The 21216-nt window shown below is 48.9% G+C and overlaps 1 protein-coding gene across 10 annotated transcripts in view; it reads right to left on the bottom strand.

The window, feature by feature from the left end:
• Positions 1-13195: 13195 nt before the first annotated feature.
• The window catches only part of Eva1c (eva-1 homolog C (C. elegans)), a 78391-nt gene continuing 70370 nt past the window's right edge, over positions 13196-21216 (bottom strand). For 6 of the 10 annotated variants that reach the window (NR_133573.1, NR_133572.1, NM_001316760.1 and 3 more), the window contains 2 exons: positions 20852-20941; positions 13196-14201 (listed from right to left, as the gene is read on the bottom strand). Coding sequence is in view for 8 of the 10 variants with exons in the window: in NM_001316760.1 (NP_001303689.1) it covers positions 13825-14201; positions 20852-20941 (467 nt within the window). In the remaining 2 variants the exon portion in view is untranslated. The remainder of the gene's footprint in view (positions 14202-20851; positions 20942-21216) is intronic. The other 4 variants (XM_017317131.1, XM_006523085.4, XM_030249282.1 and 1 more) reach the window with 1 other exon arrangement.

The following is a 21216-nucleotide window of genomic DNA, read 5'->3' as shown; positions in this document are numbered from 1 at the left end:
TTCCAGTTCCCAATCTTGAGGTTCACCTGTGATCAAATTCCCTGCGATACCGGGCTGTACTGGGTGTGCAGTGTCTGCTCACGTGGCTGGTGAGAAGGTGGAGCAGGTGTGGCAGTGGATAACAGACAAGAACACAGAGGCTGAGAGAATGAACCAGGAGCAGCTATGTGCCACGTGCCTGGGACCTGCCAAGCTGTCCCAGGGCCTCTATTGCCCTGCCGTGGTCTCTGTCTCAGACTTCCTTGCCTTGAGCTCCTGAGACCTGAGGTGATGCTGAGGTGGTCAGGATAGGGAAGGGTAGAGGCCCGGTGGACAGGTCTTTTTATTTTCTAGCTGCTTTCCTTGCAACTAGCAACTGAAGTCTGACTGTCTCTCTTCCCAGAGTCTAGCATACAACAAAGCTTGATGACCAGTAGAATGGAGCGGGAGAGGTTGGGGAAGAACAACTAGTCCAGGAGCTGCTCTGTGGGGTTAGTACCACCAGATTTAGTGCCTGATGCCCAAGCATTAGACATGAAAGGAATGAAAAACTGGTAGAAAACATGGCCTCGGGTCTGCATGGACTTCGAGAGTAAGTAGCTCAGGGTCAGCAGCACAGGGCTCCCCAGACTGGCGTAGGTCCTGCTTTAGGGGCCTTTTAAGAAGCTCCCCGCACTCGCTGCTTCTGAAGCAACTGTTTGTGTGACTGTTGAAGACTACACAAAACCACAAAACATCACTTAAAAGCCACTGGAAATTGCCCTGAGGGTGCGCGGTAAATGGAAAAACATTTCCAAGAAAAAAAGCCTACTGCTCTCAGTCCGAACAGGGTCAGCCTGTGGCATGGGGCACTGATGCGATCCTCCCAGCTCCCTGTGACTGGAACTGCACCCTGGGCAGCTGCGACCAGGAAGACAAAGGTTCCCTCTCCCCCAGATCCCATTGTAGGGCTCTAGTTTCATCCTATTAAGGGCAAGCAACTGGAAACCCATGTTGCTCCGTGCTACAGAAACCCTACATTGGATGGTCATGGCTGAGAGACCAGGACTCACTCCCTAACCCATCCACACCTCCCAGGCGTTGGGCTAAGTCCTGAGGTCTCCACCATCCTCAGGCAAGCTCCCTTGGGGCTCAGGTCACAAACAGGAAGAGTGAAAAGACCAGGGACCGACCTCAGCCCTCTCCCAGGACGGTGCCACTCGGAAAAAGGTGCCCTGTCTCTGCTCCCGGGCACTGGGGAGAAGCTGTGCTCTGAGACAGAGGCTGCCCCTGATGGTTCTGCTACAGGGGGCTGACTTCCTTTGGAACAGAGACTGACTGGCAAAGTGCATGCTTTAGGGCTCGAACCACAGCAATGGAATAATGAAGCAATCCAGGGCTAGCAACTCCGAGATACCAGTAGCAACAAGTGAGACTGTAGACCCACCAGAACTCTGAGAGAATCGTGGGGAGAGCCAGCTAAGAAGAGCCTCCAGGGAGTTTGTCCTTCCCAAAGGGGCAGAAATACTGGTGCTGGGATGCATCCTCTCTGGAGCCATCCCATAATGGTCATGATCTGATTACAGCCTTAACATTTACCTCCTACAAAGGCAACACAACGCATCTTTATCATTTTTTTTCTTCCCAACTCATTTTCAGTAAAAAGTATCCCAGGGCCATCGAGATGGCTCAGTGGTTGAGGACACCTAGCATCACCTGATGGAAGATGGCATCTGACCTCCACACGCACACCGTGGCACGGGCACATACACAATAAACAAATGAAATACAACAAGGAGACTTTATCTCTGTGTACAAGCTGCGTGACAGAAAGGAGACTCCAGAGGAAAATTGGTCCGCTCCTGCGATGTCCCCTCAGCTGACCGGCACCCACCTGACTTCCTCAGGGTTCAGCGGCACTGGGTCAGAGGTCAAGTTCTAAAGACAGAAGCTTGGGAGCTCAGGGCAGGGAGGCAGCTCACCGGGTTGGCAAATTCTTCGTAGATTAGTTAACACGTTTTCTCTGGAGTTCATTGTTAGCACAGAGGGAGATTTCCCCTTTCTCTTAGTGAGGTAATGTCATTTGTTCATACATGCCCCTAATTGGCCTCCCTCCCTTCTGCAGAAAGGACACGGGTCCTTTCCAGGTCAGATCCGTGCTTAGTCATCTGAACACGAGTCCCCTCCCGCCTCCCCTTGTCCTTCCTGAGCTGGACTCTGACTCTGAAGGAAATGGCAGGCTCTGCTTTCCTTTGCTTGAAAGCGCTCAGTTTTGACTCAGTGAAGTCAAAAGCTTGGAACGGGGGAAGAAGGGCGAATCCGTGGCTCCTGTGAAATAGGAAGTGACCAGCTTTCCTCTCTTTGTCCTGCCAGCCTAAGCTCCTGATATCACGGGCAGTTCCCTTGAAAGCAGGAAGACAGTATCTCTTTTCTCTTTTCTCTTTTCTCTTTTCTCTTTTCTCTTTTCTCTTTTCTCTTTTCTCTTTTCTCTTTTCTCTTTTCTCTTTTCTCTTTTCTCTTTTCTCTTTTCTCTTTTCTCTTTTCTCTTTTCTCTCTCTCTTTCTTTCTTTCTTTCTTTTTTTTTAAACTTTATCTGCATTTATTTTATGTTGAATTTATTCCCATGCCATGAGTTTTTGTTTCTTCAATTTCTTCTGGGATATCTTTCCTTCTGTGCGACCTCCTCTTCTGGCTTTGGAACCATCTGTTCATTCTCAGTGAGGGTCATCTCACTGTGGCAGGGGGAGCTCATGTATGGGTTAATCCAGCCATGAGATTCTGGAGGTTCGTGGGCGCATCTCAGGTGCCTTGCTCACCTGGATGTGTTCAATGACGAGAGAGTCTACGTCTAAACCCTTGAGTTCAGCATTACTCTCTGCATTTTTAAGCGTGTGCAGCAAAAATTCAGCACTCTTCTTTGGCCACCGTCCCTGTGTCCAGCCCACTGTTTGGTCTGGGCACACTTACGGACTCCACCATCACACCTCCGGAATGGCACACATTGCTTCTTTAGTGACATCCTTCAGATACTAAGTAGCTTTGAGGATATGTAGACCCTTGATGGCCCGGGCAGTTCCCTGGGTGTTCTTAAAGTGAGCATGAAGATTCGAACCTCTTGGTTTGTATGATTTTGTGGGGTTTTCTGGGTCAAGAGAGTAGCGAACCATCTTGACAGATCACTTCTGGCCACTTACAGGAAGAGGCAAAGACAGTATTTCTACCCCAAGATAAGTTCTCAATTGCATTTTCTGCTGAAGCAATTTGAAAGAAATGTAATAAGGCTGTGAGCTACCTTTAAAAAAAAAAAAAAAAAAGATTGGGAACCTTGCGAAACAGGGCTCCGCTGAAGAGCATCTGTTGTGGACTTGACATCCCTGCAAAGGTGAGCCTAACTCCATCTTAAAATGCTCGCAGGACTCATGGCTGCAGTAGCTCCCTAAGAAGGTCAATTGGGGGGGGGCACCCTCTTCAAGGCAAGGGGGAGGAAGAATGGGATGAGGAACTGTGGGAGGAGGGACAGGGGATGGGGGAGAACAGCTGAAATGTAAATAAATATTTTTTAAAAAAAGAGATTGAAATAAGCTGTGCATAAACCAACAACAGAAAAAAAAAAAGAGAGAGAGAGTCAATTTTAGTTTCCTAACCGGACTGAGCTGGAATTTGGCAAATTCCAGGCTCTCAAGATCAAGCACATGGGGGTGACGATCTTTATTATTCTTATTAGTTATTAAATAACACTCCAGGGCAGGTGAGGTGGTACCTGTTATGTCACAGCGCTTCGGAAGCTAAGGCAGGGGGATGACAAGTTCTAGGGAAGCCTGAGGCAGAGTAACACGGGCTCAAACCTGCTTTTAGCTGATAGAGTAGGAGAAACAGCTGTCATCACGGGAATGAGGTACTTTGAGATGTCTCGATACATATACACACAGTGCAATATTTAAAATGGGCTAGAGATGTCTTTCTCCTCCAACGTGGCATCTCCATGGTACAGACATGGGAAATCCTTTCTCCTAGCCAGTCGAGACAGCTTGGAGCTTGCTGTCACTATAACCACCTTTCCCAGCCCTCCTAAGCTCCTTACGCTCTGATAGCAGCCCCCCTGTTCCCAGTGTGTCTGATATGGACAGTTTCACCTTCACACAAGAGCGGGACAGTGTGATATCTGACTGTGCGTCCGGCTTATTCTCTGAAGTTAGGCAAGGCGACTGTTCCAGGAGTCACGGCCTGCTCATGCTCCTCTCCCTTAGAAAAGTCCAAGTTCTTCTTTTTCTTCTTTATATCTTTTTCCTTCTTTCAGATACTTGTGCTGTTCTGGACACTCTGGGCTTTCTCCCTCTTTTTCTACAGAGTGACTCCCCAACCCCACCTGCTCCTGCCCCACACCCCAGCTTCTGTGATGTGGCTGCTGACATGATTTGCTCTCTTCCTCCTCCAAACAGCAGCTGAGATTCAGCCCACCCTCTGGTTGTTTCTTTGAAACTTAGGAAAACTGTCCTCAAGCTTTAGAGAGACAGATGGATAGATAGATAGATAGATAGATAGACAGACAGATAGAGAGAGATGGATAGATGGACAGGTGGATAGATAGATAGATAGATAGATGATAGACAGATAGATGATAGATAGATAGATAGATAGATAGATGATAGACAGATGGACGGATAGATAGACAGACAGACAGACAGACAGACAGACAGATAGACGGATGGATAGATGGATGGATGGATAGATAGATAGATAGATAGATAGATAGATGGACAGATGGATGGATAGATAGACAGGCAGACAGACAGACAGACAGATGGACGGACAGACGGATGGACGGACAGACAGACAGACAGACAGACAGACAGATAGATAGATGGACGGATAGACAGACAGACAAATAGATAGATAGACAGACAGACAGACAGACAGACGGATGGATGGGTGGATGGATAGATGGATGGATGGATGGATGGACGGACAGACAGACAGACAGACAGATGATAGATAGATAGATAGATAGATAGACGGACAGACGGATGGATAGATAGATGACAGATGATAGATAGATAGATAGATAGATAGATAGATAGATATAGATAGATGATAGATAGATAGATAGATAGATAGATAGATAGATAGATAGTCAGAGGTGATGTCTGAGGCTAAGCTCACCCCTGGCCGTGGGTCTTTTATGTTGCCAGAATATTCTTTCGCCTCCAGAAGATGGTGTGTTTCTCTGGCCTGTCCTTGGGTTCTTTTAGTTTTTCATGGTCCTCTCAGGGGACAGAGAAAGGGAGATGGCAGGCAGCACTGATGACCCAGGAGATGTTGGTGGTAGCAGATGCCATAGGTTAAGTCGTACTGTAAAGCAAACAGAAGCCACAGTCGCAGGGAGCATGTGGCTGGGACCGGAGAAGGGACCCAAGGCCTGAGGTCATGACTCTATGGGTAGCATCTCCATCCTGAGGATCAGAAGATGAGCCAGGTAGCATGGTAACCACGATAGTGAGCTTCGGTGTGGGGTGTATTCTCAATGATCCAGTGGAGCTGTTGGCACCTTCCAAGATGGCTGTGTGGCTCAGAGCCCTCCGATGCATCTAGGGGAATCTGCCAGAAAACTAAGTTGTATTCTTATCTTAGTTGTTTGTTTTGGAGACGGGGGTTTCTGAGTATTCCAGGGTGAGGATGTATCTGAGGATAACCTCTGACCCCCGATCCCTACCCCGCAGTGACAGGATTACTGCACAGCCAGTGTGTGTGGCGCTGGGGCTGAGACCCAGGGCGCTGAGCATGCTAGGCAGGCAGTCTACCAGCTAAGCTCTATCCATAGCCCCAACTTTTTTTTCTGGGTTTGAACCTAAGTCCTAATGCATGCTAGGCAAGTGCTACCACTGCATAGCCCCAGGCTTAGCCAAGGTTTTGTCATTACCATTACCATCATCACCAGCATCACCACCATCAGCACCGAGCTACAGAGAGAGATTGAACACAGGGCCTCCCACTGATAGACAATGTTCTCTACTGAGCTTCACCCAACTCCTACTAATGGACTAAAAATCAGATTTAAATCACCATGTGGCCAGTGGCCTCTTAGCAGTTATTACAGCCCCACATTGCCAACATCTGTGCTTCCACGTATTTCTTGTACTTTCTCCAGGAAGCCTTGCGTGGCTTCCTGTCCAGAAGACGTGCCTGTTGATTTAAAAATCCTAAAATGGAGGCCGTGGCCCCAGGATTTTCAGTTGACTTCCCAGCATCTCTCTTACGTTGGGCACGGAGCTCTTTGCTTGCCTGCTTTGCGGCCGTGACCTGGATTGCTCCTGGCACGCACGTGGGGTATTTAGGACTTCATCTCCAAGGTTACAGTACAGTCCTAGGGTGGAGTTGGGCCAACTCAGACTTACAATGAGCTTCGTAGACTCAAGTGGTCACAGTTTCCGGTTATAACTGCCTTGCCAACCCTGGGTTTGGCCTGAAAAGTCCGTTTGTGAGAAAGTTTACGGCGGACTCTGAGGCCATTCAGACCTGAACGCCTGCCTCCAAGCTCTGCAGACAAAGCTGTTCCACAAACTCTTGCCCACTCATCCCCACTGGCTTGTGCTATCTTCTCTAACTCCTCTCCTGCAGGGTCAATGGCTCTTCTAGAACCCTGTAGACCGCTGCTCTCCCAGTAGGACGTGCTTGCTGACAGTCAGCACAGTGAACCTCTGCTTCTCTTGTGTATGAAAGCATCCATTTTCAACATCATCAGAGGGAAGATACAATTACCGAGGCGGAAACTGAAGCACAACACGGTCACTCAGTGCCAACTTACAAGCAGGTCAGAGCAATTGCCAGAAGGCCAGAGCGACCCAGTGCTCAGAGAAGCACAGTGCCTGGGGCTGGGACAGAATCAGGTCCTGTCTGGTTGATGTCTGTTTTCCATGATGCATGAGGAGCAAGGACAGGGACAGAAACGCCAGAGCATCCGTCCATCCCTTTTCGGAAGTCCCCGTAGATAAGGCGCCACACCAGAACCAGCATGAGGTAGCATCCAGCCCTGGGGAAAGCAGATAAAAGGCTCACTGCTGCAGTTTGAACAGGGTTGCTTTCTCAAATCGCATGTGTAGGAGACCTGGTTCCTAATGCAACCATGATGAGAGTCGGTGGGGACCTTTAAGAGGCAATTAGGCCACAGAGATTCTACTTTGATGAAGGGATTTGTGTCATTCCCTTGAAAGTGGACTGGTTATCCTGAGAGCTGGCGATGGTATGGAGGAAGCTTGCCTCCCTCAGTTTCCTCCAGGGACTGCGGCCACGTGACTGCAGCCACGTGACCTCTTCTGGAGCCGCTCACCTCTCCTTCCCCATGCGCAAAGCAGCATTCAGCCTTACACAGAAGCACAGTTAGCCGCCAGAATAAACTTCTGTTTGTTAGATCTCTGCTTGTGAGCCTCGCCTTTACTGGCTGAGCCGTCTCTGCAGCCCCAAGTTGTTTCTAAATCTTCCAACTATAGGTATTTTGTTAGAGTGAACAGAAAATGGAGTTAAGACGCTCAGCTCCAGCCTGACAGCTAAGTCTCAGCCTCGGGCTTTGTTTTGTTTGTTTGGTTGTTTTTTTTTTTTTTTTTTTTTTTGTGATCTGGAGCAGGCAGGTTTCCAGAGACTTGTGGAGAAAGAAGAGTTGGTTGAAAGTGGGCTCTGGTAGATCCCCTGACGTCCTGAAAACTTTCTAAGGAGACACTCCCCTGTTTTTCCACAAGAGCAGTGTGGGCCACCAGGGACGGCTCAAACCCCAGAGCCCAGACCTCATCTCTGTGGATGCTTTAAGTCTATTTCTGAAGTGAAAATCGTTGATTTTTGTATCTTAGCACAGGTCTCTTGAAGCCCAGGATGGCCTCCAACTCAGCTTGACCTTGACCATCTGATTCTCTCTCTCTCTCTCTCTCTCTCTCTCTCTCTCTCTGCCTCCAGCTCCCGGATGATAGGCAGACACCACGCCTGTTTTATATGGTGCCACAGAAGGGCCTAAGACTGCATTCGTACTGGGTCAACACTCAGCACCAGAGCTACATTCCCAGGCCCTCAGCAGAGTCTCTTGAGAAGGGGATTCCCTGAGGGATTGCTCTCTGAAGAAGTCCCAGTGAGGAGGGGGAGGGGGAGGGGCGCTTCTGCACAGAGAAGGACAGGTAGGAACCAAATGCAGCCATCCTCCCCATAGCTGCTGGGAAAGCGGGTCTGGTGAGCACCGTGTCACGAATTACTCCATCCATGTGTCAGCTGTAGTGGGCTGATCACATGGTTCCGCAAAGCCCACGTGGTTCCTGAATATAGCCTTCTTGTCCCCAGAGCAGTAGCAAACACTGTGACATCCCAAGGTCCCAGCGTCCCTTCTAATAACTCCGGTCAATCTGGAAGGGTGATGTTCTCTGCAGGAAGCACATGGCTTCAAAGTCAGCATTAGCACAGGTCACTGAGGTGGCAGCGTGTGCAGACCTCCCAACAACACTAAGACCCCACTGCTTGGCAATGGCAGGGGCGCCTCTGCTCAGACTCACGTAGTCATGGAGGGCAGAGGCTCAGAGCTCCCTGGGCGCACCACGTAGGCGTTTGCCCCATGCCCCACAGCCTGGTCCAGCAGCCAGCCCTCATCCAAGTGAGCTTCGGTCACATTTCCTCTTGAGCTCAGCAGGACCCATGAGGCCCAGAGAAGACAGGGGCAGTCTCTGCTGGAGGTCAGAAGATGCAAACAGCTTATTGCACTTGCTGGGCTAAGAGACTGATCCATGCCTCAGCTGCCTGGTGTGGAGCCATTCCTGAAGGGACAGGGAAGAGTGTGCGCATGCGCCATGCGTCTGCCTCTGTCTCTGCCTCTCTGTCTCTGTGTCTCTGTCTCTCTCTGTGTCTCTGTCTCTCTGTCTCTGTCTCTGTCTCTGTCTCTGTCTCTGTCTCTCTCTCTCTCTCTCTCTCTCTGTGTGTGTGTGTGTGTGTGTGTGTGTGTGTGTGTGTGTGAAAGAGATAAATGATAGCTAAGAGAAAGAATGTAAGCATGCCTGTCGTAGGTAGGTGATGGGGAGGCAGAGACTCAGGGGATACCATTGTGGAACTCTTTGTGGCTTTGCTCACAGTGACATTGGCCACAAAGAGTGATAAAGGGCTACCTTCTGCTGTCGTTCTCTCCTTGGTTCCACAGAGAGAGACGTTAGATTGACAGTGTCTGTTCCTAGAGCTGGAGAAGAGGCCTGTTGGATGCAGAAACAGACTAAGGAAGGGGTTACTCTGAGAGCAAGAACAACAGCAGAATCCATCCCCTTGGGAGTCAGGGAAATGAAAGACTATACAACATCATTATGAAGAATTTGGGTTCTGGGGGCTGAGAGAAGGCTCCACAGCTGGAGGGCTTGCCATGCAAACATGAGGACAGAATGTGGGTCCCCAGAACCCACAGCAAATGTTGGTGAACTTGGGGCCACCTGTCATTCCAGCCTTGGAAGGATACACTGAGCAGTCTGCACAGCAAGTTGGCTAGTAAGACTAGCCTTAATCGGTGAGCTCTGGGTTTGATTAAGAGACCCTGCCTTGATGAATTAGGTGGAACGGTGATGGAGGAGAATTCCTAGCATCAAGCTTAAGCCTCCACATGCATGCAGACATATATGTGCATGCACGCCCTCATACATGTATGGTCACACACGTGCATGCCACACCACATACAAATGGAAAAAGAGAAAATGGGTAATAGAAATCACACCGTGTCTGCTATAATGTAGAGTAAATGTCTCTCTGGTGACATTTAAGACGTGTCACTCAGCACCCCTCAAGTTCTGTCCAGGCCCTGCAATGTGGATGAAGGTGTCAGACACCTGGGAACACTGAGGATGTTCTGTTGCCACTCAACAACAGGGCGTCTTTTGTGACAAAGACATGTTCTGTGGGCCTCAGTACTTAGCCTGTGACCCTGAAGGTCCCTCGTCTACATGCAATGAAGAACTACTGTGAGGTTGAAGACAGACATGTGAGGTTGGGGTGAGAGCCAGCAGAGCTGGCTTCAGGAGGCTCATGCCTGGTTTGCTTTCTGTTGCTGTGATGAACACCATGGCCCAAAGCAGCTTAGGGAGGACAGGCACAGGGAGGACTGGCACGGGCGTGCTACGCTTGCACAAACCAATCACAGCAGTCTGTCACTGCAGAAGGCAAGATGACAGAGAAACGCTGCTCACTGGCTTGTTCTTCGTGACTGGATCAGCCTGCTTTCTTATCCTACCCAGGGCCACCTGCCCAAGGGGTGAGCACCTTTTACATCAATCATTATTCAAGAAAGCACCCACACAGGCTTGCCTAGAGGCCGATTTGACAGGGTCAATTGAAGTCCCAGATGGTCTGACTTGTGCAGGTGACAGATGCAGCAGGATCCTTCGGATGCTCTAAGTCTGTATAGTAATGTCTCACGCTACAAGAACAACCCCAATGCCCAACAGAGACAGCATCAACAACCCAATGCCTGACAGAGACAGTGTCCAGGAGGAAGGGCTATTCTGGCTCAGTCACAGTGGCTGAAGAAGCTTCTTGCGTGTTACCAGAAGGTAGGGTCTCTTGTTCCGATAGCATCAAAGGAAGCTGACAGTTGGACCTTAAGAGCCTGCCCACCCCTCATAATGCACTGCTTCCTGCTAGGTCCCCAGGTTTCAACATGACCAGCTGAGGGCCAAATGTTTAAACACATGGCATACAACATTACAAAGCCCCCATGGGACCCGAGAAATTTTCTTTTGTCACAGCACCCCTCTGCTGTGGGCCTCTTGTTCCCTAGAGATGCCCAACCAACCTCTGCTTCTGTCTGGCTTGTTTCCCGAGCCCTCACTTTCTCTTCTTCACTGGCTGGGGGTGGGGGTGGGGCAGCTTCCAGCGGAAGAACCCATGCTTTGCAGTGATTTGAATGTGGTCGCCACCATGTTCCCTATTCGTGTCCTTGGTTACTCAGGATTTTACCACCAGAAGTGCTGTGGTTTTAAACCCAAACCCAGGAGTCTGCAAACTTTTACTGTGGGGAACAAAACCAGGGCATGGGCCAAATCCTGACTCTTTCAAGGTTTGCGTAGCCCTTGAGCTAACGGTAGCTTTCATACTGTTAAAGTGTTAACCTTGGGCGTCAGTCCTTAGGGACTGTACTGGCTGGTCTTGTGTATCAACTTGACACAGGCTGGAGTTATCACAGAGAAAGGAGCTTCCGTTGGGGAAGTGCCTCCATGAGATCCAGCTGTGGGGCATTTTCTCTATTAGTGATCAAGGGGGTGAGGCCCATTGTGGGTGGTGCCATCCTTAGGCTGGTAGTCTTGGTTCTATAAGAGAGCAGGCTGAGCAAGCCAGGGGAAGCAAGCCAGTAAAGAACATCCCTCCATGGTCTCTGCATCAGCTCCTGCTTCCTGACCTGCTTGAGTTCCAGTCCTGACTTCCTTTGGTGATGAACAGCAATGTGGAAGTGTAAGCCGAATAAACCCTTTCCTCCCCAACTTGCTTCTTGGTCACGATGTTTGTGCAGGAATAGAAACCCTGACTAAGACAGGTAACCCCATCCCTTTAAAAACAGAGTCTCTCACTGACCTAGAACTTTCCAAGAGGGCTAGGCTGGCTAGAGTTGGGGGTGCTTAGCCTGAAGAAGCATCATGCTTTCTTACAAGTGTTCTGCAGAGCAAATTCAAATCAAAGCTTGCAACATAGGATCCTTAGCAATTGAGCCATCTCTCAAGCCCCCAAAATGGTTTTTGTTGTTGTTGTTGTTGTTGTTGTTATTTAAGCAGGTAAATCTGGGTGTCCACCTGTACTCCCAGCACTCTTTAGGGGGACGGTTGTCATGAGTTTGAGGCCAGCCTGAGCTACAGGTGAGATCCTGTCTCAAAAAACAACAAACAACAATGGTTGTGAGACTAGATCAAATGTAGTGTGAAAACAAACAGAATCTAAGTCCCAGTGTCCACAGGGACGGGGCCTTGAAACAGACATTCTTATTCATTTGTCCACAGGGACGGGGCCTCGAAACAGACGTTCTTATGGGAAAGAAGTCATCACACTGACCCCTACAGACACAGATGTAGCAGGAAAATAATCAAGGCTTCCCATGTCTGAGCAGTTAATCATCTTTCCTTTAAGAAAATCCTGTGAGTCTCTGTTCTAAGCTGATAATACTGAGAATTAAAAATTGCTTGTGTGCCAGGCATGGTGACACACGACTGTAACGTGGCTGCAACCCAAGTGCTCAAGAGGCTGAGGTGATCAGATCTCAGATCACAAATTCAAAGCCAGTCTGGTACACACAGAGTGGTTGTGCCTTAAAAATAAATAAATTAGAGGGCTGGAGAGATGGCTCAGTGGTTAGGAGAACTGATTGCTTTACCAGAGGTCCTGAGTTCAATTCCCAGCAACCACATGGTGGCTCACAACCATCTGTAATGGGATCTGATGCCCTCTTCTGGTGTGTCTGAAGACAGCTGCAGTTGGTCATCTGAATAAAATAAATAAATAAAATTTTTTAAAATAAATAAACGATAAACTACCTCTGAGCTCATGTTTTCTTCCCTATCAGTTTTATCAAAGTCTTATGGCATATTTATTTACTGTGTGTGTCTGTATGTGTCTGTGCGTGTCTGTGTATCTATGTGTATCTGTGTGTCTGAGTGTGTGTGTGTGTCTCTGTGTGTGTGCTTGTGTATGTTTGTGTGTATCTCTGTGTGTGTGTCTGTGTCTCTGTGTGTATGTGTCTATGTATGTGTGTGTGTCTGTGTGCCTCTGTGTGTCTGCATATGTCTATGTGTGTGCCTGTGTCCATGTGTCTGTGTGTATGTGTCTGTGTGCTCATGTGTGTATGTGTGTGTGTGTATCTGTGTGTGTATGCCTGTGTGTCTGTGTGTGTGCCTGTGTGTCTGAATGTGTGTGTCTCTGTGTGTGTGCCTGTGTATGTTTATGTGTATCTGTGTGTGTCTCTGTGTGGGTCTGTGTATTTGTGTATTTGTGTATTTGTGTCTGTGTATGCGTATATGTGTGCCTCTCTGTGTGTCTGTGTGTGTGTCTATGTATGTCTGTGTGTTTGTGTTTGTATGTGTCTCTGTGTGTGTCTATGTGTGTGCCTGTGTGTCTGTGTGTGTGTCTGTGTGCTCATGTGTGTGTTTGTGTGTGTGCCTGTATGTGTGTGCATGGCACACACATGCACCATCAGATATTTCGCTATAGAAACTAGACTAGTGACCAATACCCCAGTTAAATAACCAACTCTTTTCAAGCATCACAGCCGACATTTATACTATCCTCCTTGATTCTGACATGCAGAATTTCTTCCCTGCTTTCTCTACACTCCCAGGCCATTTGTGGATTTTATGATCATGCACCACTATTACCCCTTGCTTAGGTTTTTGTCTCTGTATCATGACACATGTTAGAAGGTCAGAGGGCAGCTTGAAGGAGTTGCTTCCCTCCATCCACACTGTGGAGTGAACTTAGGTGGCCAGCCTTGCTAGCACTCACCTTTCACCCACTGACCCATCTCACCGCTTCCCACCAGCATAATTTTTAATGAATATATGTGCCCCTCCTCCATTTACTCAGGTCACAAGTATAGATGACACCTGGCATTGTAAATGTTGAGTAAATGAGAATCTCAAGTCTGTATAGAATTATTAATGTACAGATAGGATTGCAAGACACCACGGCTTCCTCCCAATTTATTCCAGGGTGTGCTGTAAACAGTGCGACGTCCCTTTGACAGCTTTCTGGCTTCACCCATCTCGGATGACAAGACAGATTCTCCTTCACAGAAGGTACAAGTGGAACTGGAGAGGGCTGGGGAGACAGCGCATTCTGGACCCTTCCTTCTTCAGAGAGTCTGATCTCCTCCAGATGCCTCTGTTGTCAGTAGAAGTGGCCGACGTTCCTGGGGAGTGAGGAATCCAGGCCACTGTTCATCCATATCTCTTGAATGACTTGCTCCCTGCGTTCAATCCTTTCCGCCAGCTCGGCGGCTTCTATAGAGCTATAGGCTGGATATGAAGTCCTACAAAACCTGGACAACTCCTCGGGAAACTGCGAATCCGAGGAGTCCTCCTCTTCCAAGTCTTCCTCGCTGTCCTCCTCCGCCTTGTCGCTCCCTAGCACCAGGTGCTCCCTCCCCTGCCTCAGCTCCCGGAAGTCCTTCGTACAGGACACCCTGATGACCAGGGCACACAGTGTGAGGAGCAGGCCGATGCAGACACTGGACATGAACAGCAGAGCGGCTCTCTCTGGGTGGGCTGCAAGAAGAAGACAGCATGTGAGGGTGTGAAAGAGTTAATTTGGGATCACGGTTTTGAAGACGTGTCCTCTTTCCTGTCAGAGGAGGCATGGCGACAGGCTCATGTGGTAAAATCTGTTTTCATCACAGTGGACCAGGACCCAAGGTTCTTCCCCAAATGGCATTACTAGTGGGGAACATACATTCAAAACATGCCCTTATGAAGGACATTCCAGATTCAAATTATAACAAGCAGCCACTGATCATGTTCCTAGCACGAGACCTGACTGTGTCCCAATAAAACTTTATTTATAGATTGGAGCTGGGGGCCATTGGTTGAGCACACCTACAGATGAACAAACTGAGGCCCAGAGGGAAAGCTGCAGAGGCCCGCAGCCTCTCCGGGTAGAAGCAGGCTGGATCTTGGAGCTCCTTGTGGGATATACTTTGCTGTCCCCAACATTTTCTCAGTAGATTTCAACTTCCGGGACCCTCCTTCAGGGCACACTGTCAAGTCTTTCATTCTGGGAGAGACAACGAAAGCTGTTGTCTTTACCGCTGCTGTTTCTCCCCAGGGGTCTAGGCTGGAGTCTCAAAACTCCATTCCTCTGCAGGGAGGGACCTCACAGCTGAGATCTGACGGGAGAGATGGAACCAGGACACTTTATCTTTCTGAAAGTGGATACCTCCCTGGCCAGCTTCCTTCCCACAGCCCAAGCTGTCCCTAGAGTGGCTCTACTCATCTGCACTGCATGTCCTGACCGCAGCCTGATGTTTCCCCACTCTCTTTAAGATGCAGATGTCTGAATTAACATTTATTTTGGCTGAGGGAGGGACAGCAGATTGTTTCTGGCATCCAATCAGTACAGTGTTGAAGAGACTAAGTATGTAAAGGACTCATAAAGCCACACACCCTTTTCACGAGGAGTTGGAGGGTGGGGTGGGAATGGGCTAACCGGAGACACTGACACTGTACCAAAATCACTAAACTGTGATACAAAGCCCAGGACATCTGGTCAAACCTCCCCTCTCTTGCAAATCAAAGCCGGTTCTAATGGTCCACTCTCACTTCTGACATAGTTCAGACTGTGCATCCTTTATAGTTTTATGTCTGGCAATTGACACCTCCTGTGAGGTATGGAGAGGCCAGAGCCTTAATCGTTTTCTGATCACTTGTGTGGGGGACAGGGCCAGCTCCAGGCAGAAACTCACTGCTCTATCAAGTCTCTGAGGAACAAAGAACAGTCACAGTTGTTGTCCAGTACCCCACCTTGTCCCTGCCCTGTCCAAGGAGGGAGTAGCGGTGGACCTCAGGCTCCATCTACTCTGGATCAGGGTTTTGCTCTAGCACACCACTGATTTGTTTACTTTATCTATTCCTAAGGATTTTTTTCCATGCTCAAGTCTGAACGTTAGGGCAGCACACATATACCTCAGCTCCATTTTTGAAGCATTTAGATTAATTGAATTAAGTGAGTCATAATCCTTAATTAAGTGAGGGTACATCACATGCTACCTTAGGGCACATCACATGCTACCTTAGGGTACATCACATGCTACCTTAGGGCACATCACATGCTACCTTAGGGTACATCACATGCTACCTTAGGGTACATCACATGCTACCTTAGGGTACATCATGTTACCTTAGGGTACATCACATGCTACCTTAGGGTACATTACATGCTACCTTAGGGCACATCACATGCTACCTTAGGGCATATCACATGCTACCATAGAGTCAGCATCCCCACTCCCCTTCTCTGGTTCAACTCCTGGGGTTCAGAGGTAACTCTTGCCACAGGGTCACTTTGTGGGGGCGTTCATGTCACTGCCCAGGAGCCCAGTGGCCCAGGAAGCCAAACAGTGCTTAACGGTCCCAGGGGATGAAAACTTCCTATTCAGAGGAAGTGACTGTCACACAGTCACCAGATTGTAGGTAGACGTCACATAAGGGATGAGCCAGCATCTTTACTGATGACACTTTCCAAAGCCATCACCGACTGGAACTTGGGCTTAGGCCAGGGCTCTGCCCACTGCCCCCGAATTTACGCAAAATAATGTTTACCCCGTTTTCTAGAGCCAACTGGACCACTTTGGACTGTTGTGACCCCTTTCCTGTCATCTCTTTTGGACACACAAGGCATTTGTTTTGCTGTGGATGAGCAGAGTTCTCAAAAACAACAGTTTTTGTTGTTATTCTAACTTTAGTCTCGGTTCATCACGGTCGAGAGAGAATGACTTACCACCTGTATTACGATTCCAGGAGCCTCAGGATGGGTGGCCAGTGGCCTTTAGGCCCCATTTGCTCTTTAGATCCTGGTCTGGGGCCAATACAAGCTCCAGTTCAAATTTAGTCACACCCAGATAAGACACCAGAAGCCACCAGCAAAGGTCTATCTCTTGGGGGTTGGGGGGGGGGGGACTATGGCCAGAGTCCTTCAGGAGGAAGAAGCACAACATATTTGGAACTACTTCTGATGGTACTTAGAGTATGACAGGGCTTCCTGTCAGAGTTGCAGAGCCTGGGAACAAGTCAGAGCCCACCCACGTGACAGGGCTGTGCTGTTCTGATTGTCCTCCCTGTAAGGGTCATGTGACCGACTTTGTCGTGTGTGTGTGTGTGTGTGTGTGTGTGTGTGTGTGTGTGTGTGTGTGTTAAAATCTCCTTCACACAGCTCATCGGATGTCCCAGATTTCCTGTCTTAGAACCACCAAGGCTGCTCTGGCTATGGTCCCAAAGTTCTCAGGTTTGCCTGAGACTGGACACACTCAAACACACACACACACACACACACACACACACACACTCTACACACACTCTACACACACATACACTCCCAAACAACAGAGGTAGTGACAGAGTATTGAGTCACAAAGGCAGGCCCGTAGGCACAGATGAGGAAAACACAGAAAGCCAGATGCCAATATGACACTAATTTGGTGGTCTGGGAGGAGTCATGTTATTTATTTAGACAACAAAACTAAATTAAGAAGTCCCTCAGCCAAGGCACAATGGCCTCTGCTGAAGCAGCTAACAAACTGTGTTTCCCAGAACTATACATACATACATAAACACATGCCAACCTCCACCCATAGGCCCCCATACCATAAACAGGCGCCACCAGCCTAGACAGACACACACAACCATGCACTGTAGACATATACCACTCTGCCACACACCGCAAATGCAACACACACATGTGCATGCACTACACACATACCATACACACCAAGCATATCACATACCTATAACACATATCACACACATAGTATACACACACACACACAAACACACACGCTCTTCACCTTTCTGTGAGAAATACCCTTACAGATCAGGCAAATATGCATAGGAGATATGGTCTGAGAGCCTTGCACATGTCCCTCCGCTCACCTTCAAGTTTCCCTGTGGAGGACAGAGCCCTTTGCCTTGGGTTGTCTGTCTGCTTGTCCCCCATCTGTGTGACTGCATTCATGGGTCAAAGCCACTTGGTAGCCTGATGAAGGAATGTCTTTCGGCTTCCCTCAATTTCCCAGGAATACCCTCTGCTCAAGGTATTGGTTCCCTGGCTATTCTGGCCAGTGGCCTCGCTGTCAGAGAGTGCCGGGAATCCATGTCCAGGGTGAACATGTTGGAATATCTCACAATAAAAACCATATGACATCCCATCCAGTCCTCATATCAAAAGGACGGAGCACAGTTCTGGCTTGTAGATGGCTGGCCAGATGGCTCAGTGGAGAAAGGCATTTGTCACATAAGCCTGACAACCCAGATTTGCTCCCCAAACCAATGTAAACCGTGGTAGAAGAGAATCAGCTGCACAAAGTCGTCCTCTGACATGCATGCCATGACACATGTGCACCCACAGACACGTTTCACATGTATGTGTGTCCATGTGAATGTATACCACATGTGTATAGATATCTGCAGAGACCAAAGGAAGGTGTCAGGTCCCCTGAACTAGAATTACAGGCAGAGGTAAGCCTCTAGACATGGTGCTGAGAACTGAACTAGGGTCCTCTGCAAGAGCAGCAAACACTCCTAACCACTGAGCCATCTTTCCAGATGCATAAATAAAATGCATAAATCATGGATGATAACGGAGTATGACAGTCATAATGCCAACTCAGATTTATTGTTTAGCCATTTGTTGCCTACTTTCTGTAACCTTGTCTGTTCCAGAGCTCTCCTAGACACAGAGATATGACAGAGATAAACAAGATGACAGTCATCTGTCCTTAAGGAGCCGAGACTCTCGGTGCTTAGACAGGCAAACACATCGTCCAGACGTGTAGCAGGATGAACACATGGAGGCTGGAGGAAGGGGTATTTACATAATGCAGGGTCAAGAGGTTCCAGCCATTCAAATCCTGAAGACAAGGTTCTTTGTAGAAGTTGATGGACAGCTTTGCCCTTCGCCCAGCGTGACGCGGGACCCAGCCGCTGTCCGTGGTGCCCTTGGCAAACGTCCAGCTCCTCTGACCTTCAGCTCCCTTAAGCACAGAATCTGGGATCAAAACCCCATCCCTCAGAGTTGTTGCTCTGTACTGACCGTGTCTGCCCACCCCCCAAACTCATGCTGGTGCCCTAAACTCTAATATGACTTTGTTGGTAGAACTTTCTGGGGCTAATTACGTTTAACTGTGTTCACCAGAGGGTCCTCATCTGATAGGACTGGAGGTATTAGAAAAGTACACACTCTCTCTTTTCTTTCTTAGTCTCTTCCTACCACCACCACTGCCCTACACACAGACACACACACATGGACACGGACACACACGGACACACACGGAGACACACACGGACACACACACAAGAACACACACGGACACACACAGACACACACACAAACACACACACACACATACACACACACATACACACACACATACACACACACATACACACACACACACACACAGAAGGAAGCTCTTGATCATGGACTCCAGCCTACTCCAGCACTGTTACAAAATAGAAACTGTTTCTTTTTTTTTTTTTTTTTTGGTTTTTCGAGACAGGGTTTCTCTGTATAGGCCTGGATCCTGGAACTCACTCAGTAGACCAGGCTGGCCTAGAACTCAGAAATCTGCCTGCCTCTGCCTCCCGAGTGCTGGGATTAAAGGCGCGCGCCACCACGCCCAGCTCTAGAAACTGTTTCTTAAGCTCCAGTCTCCAGCGCTTTATTGTGGAGGCTAAGTTAGGCCAACAACAGAGGGCCCAGTGTGGCTGCCCCTCAGTCGGCAGCATCTCTGATCCTCTTCACCGTTGTCCTCCACTTGAAGGGGCTTTGAAACCGTGGACACACTTCTAAAACCTAAATCTTCGCATTCTTTAACTTTGGCAGTCATAGGGAGCCTCAAGAATGGAAACGGGGGAGAGGTGGTAAGAAAAAAAGAGGCCAATAACTATACAGCACATGGCAAGCCCACTGGAGGCTAAGATGGAATGACGGTGCCATGACAGAGTGCTGGGCCACGCATTCCAGCTCCTGTATTAAGATGTCTCTCGAAGGTCAGTGGTGGCGTACGCCATTAATCCCAGCAGAAGGCAGAAGCAGGTGGATTTCTGAGTTCAAGGCCAGCCTGGTCTACAAAATGAGTTCCAGGACAGCCAGGGCTAAGTCTTAATTTCCCTACGAGGAAGCTCTACCCCACACAAGCCCAGCCCCAGCTGGCTTGAATAGCAGCATCCATGCACCTGTCAGAGCGCACGTTACCCAAGGCCTCAGAGTTTCTGGCCTCTGTACGGTTTTGATAAGTGTTGCTTCCCCTAAGACCTATAAGTATGAGTTTGGTTTGATGGTGGTGGCCCTGAGGGATGGTGTGGACTTTTAAGAGGTGGAGTATTTATGTCATTTAGGCCTGTGCCATCTACGGGAGTTAGCTGTAGGACTCTGCTCTATAAATTTCTCTCCCTCTCCATTGGCTCAAAATGTGATCACTCTTGATGCCTCACTGTCCCCTCAACCCCCTGGTTGACTGATACACTGGATCTTGAACTTGATCTCCAAAACTATGAGCCAAAATGTACCTCGTTTTACTTCAGGAGTAGCCTGGGTCTTGAACTAAGTAATGACTAAGGGAAGCTGACTGACAGAGCAAGCCCTCCTGGAGCAGGAAGCCAGTGTTGAGACTACAGTCAACATTCCAAGATATAATCCATCCTAAGAAACTCAGAAGGTGACAAGGACACTGTACAACATTCCTCCACAGAGAGGACTGTACTCAGCCAGGCCTGGTGCCAGCTTTCAGCCCTGGGCATAGTCACCAGGAAATCTTGGCAGCCATAGTAACTCTCAGGCCTCCTGAGGTCACTGCGTCATCCCATGGCAGGACCTGTTTCACTTCTGTGTGATCTGCCTTGTTTTGCTTCCAGTTGTTGGGCAGATTCAGTCATCCAAAGTTTTAGACATGATGAAAGCACTTCTACTTTACGAGGGGGAGCTACCCTTGGAGACGAAACCCTCAGTCACTCAACTTCATTCTTGTAGGTCCCCTAGTTTTGTGGCTGCCACTGTATTAGAACCCCAGGCCTGTACCTTCGGGATATCTCGATGCTGCAGTTGCCAGGACAGCTAAAGCCATGTTCCTTTAGTCACCGGAGTGCTTGTGAGTGAGGTGGTGGGTAAACTCCTTTGCATCCCCAGCAGTTCCCACTCATTCACCTACCTCGAATGTAAGCGAACGCGGCCAGAGAGTTGCTGACGATAACGCCATCTTTCCGCACAACCCTCGACCCGCTTGGGTTGAATGTTATACCTGCAATGTGCAAAGGCAGTGGGTCAGAGCTGTGTGCCTGTCCTGAGTGTCCCGCCGATGTCCACCCAGGCCTGCCATAGGAATAGAAAGTCCCAGATGTCAAACCATCGGGCTTTTGACTAAGCAATAGGAGACCAGAACACTCCGTGCTGAGGCCTGAACATGACGTGTCCCCGTGGGCTCATGCGTCTGAAGACTTTCAGTTCGCTTTGGGAGATTGTGGGTCTTCACTGGAGGAAGGGAGTCACAGAGGGTGGGCCTTGAGGTTTGTAACC

The sequence above is a fragment of the Mus musculus genome, chromosome 16, assembly GCF_000001635.26.
Source record: "Mus musculus strain C57BL/6J chromosome 16, GRCm38.p6 C57BL/6J".
Classification (NCBI taxonomy): Eukaryota; Metazoa; Chordata; class Mammalia; order Rodentia; family Muridae; genus Mus; species Mus musculus.
This window is presented reverse-complemented; position numbering and strand designations above follow the sequence as displayed.